The sequence below is a fragment of the Apium graveolens genome, chromosome 7 (genome assembly GCF_009905375.1).
Source record: "Apium graveolens cultivar Ventura chromosome 7, ASM990537v1, whole genome shotgun sequence".
Lineage (NCBI taxonomy): Eukaryota > Viridiplantae > Streptophyta > Magnoliopsida > Apiales > Apiaceae > Apium > Apium graveolens.
In genome coordinates this window covers 272,462,757-272,466,519 of record NC_133653.1, presented here as the reverse complement: position 1 = coordinate 272,466,519, position 3,763 = coordinate 272,462,757, and the positions used below count along the sequence as shown (strand labels likewise).

The 3,763-nt window shown below is 34.2% G+C and overlaps 1 protein-coding gene across 1 annotated transcript; it reads left to right on the top strand.

Moving 5' to 3' along the window:
* The first annotated feature begins 1,973 nt into the window (after window positions 1–1,973).
* Window positions 1,974–3,188, top strand: LOC141674989 (putative F-box protein At3g16210). The gene is made up of 2 exons (XM_074481694.1): window positions 1,974–2,474; window positions 2,544–3,188. The coding sequence occupies exons 1-2, from the start codon at window positions 1,974–1,976 to the stop codon at window positions 3,186–3,188; spliced, it is 1,146 nt and encodes a 381-aa protein (XP_074337795.1).
* The last annotated feature ends 575 nt before the right edge of the window (window positions 3,189–3,763 follow it).

Below are 3,763 nucleotides of genomic sequence, written 5' to 3'. Positions count from 1 at the left end.
ATGCATGAGCCTCGAAAACCTCATTGGGATGCTGCTATAAGGATTCTTAAATATGTGAAAGGCACTCCAGGTCAAGGGCTGTTATTTTTTTAAAAAAAATGATCTCTCGTTAAAAGCCTTTTGTGACTCAGACTGGGGAGGTTATCGTGCCACAAGAAGATCGATTACAGGATATTGTGTATTTCTTGAAAACTCGCTCATCTCATGGAAATCTAAGAAACAAACAAATGTTTCTAGATCCTCAGCAGAAGCCGAATATCGAGCAATGGCTAATGCTTGTTTGGAGCTCACGTGGTTACGCTATATATTACATGATTTAAGGGTTCCACAAATGAAACCGATACCGTTATTTTGTGATAACCAAGTTGTTTTACATATCGCATCAAATCCGGTTTTTCATGAGCGTACAAAACACATCGAAATAGAATATCATATAGTCAGAGAGAAACTACTAGCTGGAATGATCGGTCCTTCATATGTACCAACATATTTTCAGTTAGCAGATGTGTTTACAAAAGCGATGGGAAGAGATCAGTTTATGATGCTACGTAGCAAGTTGGGTGTTCATGATATTCACTCTCCAAATTGAGGGGGAGTATTAAGATTGCATGTGTAGATATCTGTTAGTATCATCTGCATATTTACTTTTCTTGGTTAGGATAATAAAATCTCACTAAAAGTGGATCACTGCTTTCATGCCTTAGATAGTGGTTAGATTGATTTATATGGTGTGTGTATATAATGTACCTTTCTCCCGTAATAAAATTCACTGCAAATTCTTTATATTCATTTTTGTTCACAATGGCTAATGCTTGTTTGGAGCTCACTTGGTTACGCTATATATTACATGATTTAAGGGTTCCACAAATGAAACTGATACCGTTATTTTGTGATAACCAAGTTGTTTTACATATCGCATCAAATCCGGTTTTTCATGAGCGTACAAAACACATCAAAATAGACTGTCATATAGTCAGAGAGAAACTACTAGCTGGAATGATCGGTCCTTCATATGTACCAACATATTTTCAGTTAGCAGATGTGTTTACAAAACCGATGGGAAGAGATCAGTTTATGATGCTACGTAGCAAGTTGGGTGTTCATGATATTCACTCTCCAACTTGAGGGGGAGTATTAAGATTGCATGTATAGATATCTGTTAGTATCATCTGCATATTTACTTTTCTTGGTTAGGATAATAAAATCTCACTAAAAGTGGATCACTGCTTTCATGCCTTAGATAGTGGATAGATTGATTTATATGGTGTGTGTATATAATGTACCTTTCTCCCGTAATAAAATTCACTGCAAATTCTTTATATTCATTTTTGTTCATTCTTAAGACTTTTCCCGTTAGTCGGTTAACTTTTTAAAATAAATAATTTCACCATATTTTTCTCCATCTCTCACTCATCAATTTGCATAGCATATTTGCTATATTTTGACAACAAATTAATATTTAAGCTTACCTTGAATCACTAAGTTAAAATCAGTACTATTCTAGAAACTAGTAGATTTGAGTGATTCTTGTAAGCATAGTTAGTTATTTATCGCCGAAATATATCAAATATGGTATTCATGCTGATTTTTGGATGATGTAGAAAAATATAGTGAAGTTAGATTTTAAAAAGATTTTACCAATTGACGGAAAAAATTCAATTCAAAATGGAGGAAATTAGGTGGATTTGTGTGTGAAAGGATATATTTAAATTGGGTGTGGTGTAATTTGCAGTTTGTATTTTAATTTAGTTGTATTGGAGTTAGAGTCTATGTGTGTATACAAACTAAATTAAAATACACATTGAATACGTATGTAAATCACTTATTTACATACTCAAAATTACTAAATATAACACTAAATAATATGTTATTAACTTAGTATGTAAATTACCAACACCCCTAAATCGTTATAACTTGAAAACCAACACCCCTAAATCCTATTATCAGGCTTCTTACGGTCAAATTGAGTTGAAATGAGCTTGTCAAAACACAAGTACTTTCCCGAACAGCTTATATCGGAGATACTCAAAAGACTTCCGGTTAAGGATGTTTTACATTGTGGAGCTGTCCAAAAATTATGGTATTCTCTTATAAGAACTCCTATGTTTATCTCTCTCCAATCTAATTATCAAAAACTCACATCCCATGTAAACCCTAAATATATACTTTTCCATAATTTTGATACCCATGAATTAACAGTACGTTTCGATGATCCACAATGTGAAGAATATTGCAATCATGCATTTGACTTAGGATCAGCTAGTGCCTGGTATGCACAATCAAATGGTTTAATTTGTTTGTCTTTAATGTTTGATTCGGAACATCATAATAATCCCAACATTGCTCTCTTGAATCCTCTAGCTCATAAATTTAAGATGCTCCCTCACTCGCCCCTTTCGATATTTACATTTCTCGAGACTGAGTGGAAGGCTTTAGCTTTTGGGTTTTTACCGGAAGTTAACGATTATGTTGTGGTACATATTGTCAAACCTAAATCGACTGCTGCACCTTACTTTGATTCATACTCACCTGATGACTCTTAGGAACAGGCCCTGCACACAGTAGAGATTGGGGTTTATAGTCTTAACTCTAATTCTTGGAAGAAAATATGCCAAGATAAAGTTTTTGTTGATTTTATGAGTACTAATAGATCTGTATTTGTTAATGGAACTGCATTTTGGGTAGGGTTTAACACCGATGTTTCATATCAATTAGTTATGTACTTTGATACCAAAACAAATATACTGGGAAAAATCAAGGTGCCTAACTGGATTGCACTTCACGAACGTCAGCTTTGTAATCCTCTTATTCTTCCATTTGGTCAATCGATTGCTTACTTTGTTGAGGTCGAGGATTTCGATGCAGAAGAGGATGATGAGGATTATAAATCTCCTCATCTGGATATTTGGGTATTGAAAGATGATATGATAGATGAGTTTTCTTGGGAGAAAAAGATGAGTGTGAGTATAAGTGAAGATGTTTGGGCTCAAGTCTTGGGTGTGAGGAACAACGGTGATCCAATACTCGGAAAATTAAACAGTTTGATTACATATGATCTTGACACCCATGAACCAAATGATTTTGTTGATCGTTTGACTCCCTATTCCTATGATGAGGATACACCATTCTTTTTCATCAGTCCTTTTGTGGAGACTCTGCGTTTGCTTGATACTGATCGACATAATTGAACAAAATGTTAATTTTGAAGCCTTGTAATTGCAATGAGAACTTGGTAGAGTTCTTCAGCTAGCTCTCCATTTGATGATGATGTCATCTGATATGTGCTTCAAAAGTAGATTATGAACAGGGGAAGATTCAACATCTAATTACCTACGAAATCGGGGATTCCTTTTTGTGGATATGCTGACAAAAAATGAGATCAAGCAAACAATTCTTTGAATTTTGCAGATTCTGATTTTGGTTCATCAAGTCTATGATTGTATTTGATTTTGCTTTATAGTGTGTTATGTTTCTAAGATTTTTGTTTTGCTAAATTTTCTAAGATTATGTTGTTTTTTGCCGCTATTGACAATTGGGACAAAGTTGTTTGCACAATATTATCTGATAATTCATCTAGGACAATGGCAAAGAAAGATTAAAGTAGACAGACTGAAATTTCCTTAATTTCCTGTTGAACCTGCCCAAAAATTCTCATGCCCTTTTAATAGGGTAGCTAGCATTTGTTATTGCATTTTCACTTTCATTAATATTCTTGGTGCAAAATCGGGCAATTCTAAAAGCAATTCTGATTTAGCCCGGTTTA